Source organism: Ceratosolen solmsi, unplaced genomic scaffold (assembly GCF_000503995.2).
Source record: "Ceratosolen solmsi marchali unplaced genomic scaffold, CerSol_1.0 scaffold10, whole genome shotgun sequence".
NCBI classification, from domain to species: domain Eukaryota; kingdom Metazoa; phylum Arthropoda; class Insecta; order Hymenoptera; family Agaonidae; genus Ceratosolen; species Ceratosolen solmsi.
In genome coordinates, this window is record NW_011948412.1 from 9,267,025 (window position 1) to 9,267,955 (window position 931).

The following is a 931-nucleotide window of genomic DNA, read 5'->3' on the forward strand; positions in this document are numbered from 1 at the left end:
AAAAAAAAAAAAAAAAAAAAAAAAACTTTCAGTTCGTTTTTTTTTTCTTTTTTCTTTCTTTTAGATTTATCGCTACGTCGCATTGTGTGCCCCATTATTCGTAAATTAAGAGATTGCGTTATGAAGATATATTATATAGTGTTTTACGTTTTTGTTCATCCGTAATCTCTCGCCAACCCAGCAGATCGCCTTCCTGCCCAAATTGAGCGGAAATAGTTGGTATTCCAAATGCAGCTGTGAAATGATTTACAGCTTCAGCGCCAATTCCATAAGTTGTCGTGTCCAACACGAAATCTGGAATATTTTCTTCGCCGTCCGTTAAAGCGGACTTCCATTGTGCACAAATGCTGTCAACGGTTTCCTTCGAATCGCTGATATTAACTAAAGCAACGTATACTTGGCCGAGTTTCTCCGGATTTTGAATCTTCAATGCCTTTAACGAGTTCGTTACACTTCTATTGGCTGTATCGTTATCAATATCATTAATAACAACTGAAACAACAATTTATTAAATCATATCCTCACCCATGCATAAGCACGCGCCCCCCTCACACATATTAAGTGTAATTCAATTACGTGAAATTTTGGCCATTTCTCCGCAGGGAACAAAATTAGTTTAAACTGGAAAATGTTTGGCATTGATTATTTTATCAAATACGTTAATTGTTACGTAATTTAATGTTTAACTAGTCAATAGTCAAATACGAATAAAAAACAACAAAAATTAAATTATATTGTTTAGACGAGTGAATAGATGTAATTGAAAGGTAAAGAAACGTTAAATTGTATGCAAATTTATTTATCTATATTTAAGGTAGAAATCTTTGTTCTTTACCCGTAGTCCACATCTTTATTATTCATTACTTTACTTGTTCAGTTAATGCAAAGTATTGATGCGAAACAATTATGCATTAAAGTGAATATTACTAAT

General features: G+C 32.7%; 1 protein-coding gene across 1 annotated transcript in view; it reads right to left on the bottom strand.

The window, feature by feature from the left end:
* The window catches only part of Ir25a (ionotropic receptor 25a), an 8,136-nt gene extending 7,544 nt beyond the window's left edge, over positions 1-592 (bottom strand). Inside the window, exons 1-2 of the mRNA XM_011502792.1 lie at positions 577-592; positions 148-492 (exon numbers count right to left, since the gene is read on the bottom strand). Of these exons, the coding sequence (XP_011501094.1) occupies positions 148-492; positions 577-592 (361 nt within the window). The remainder of the gene's footprint in view (positions 1-147; positions 493-576) is intronic.
* Between the last annotated feature and the right edge of the window lie 339 nt (positions 593-931).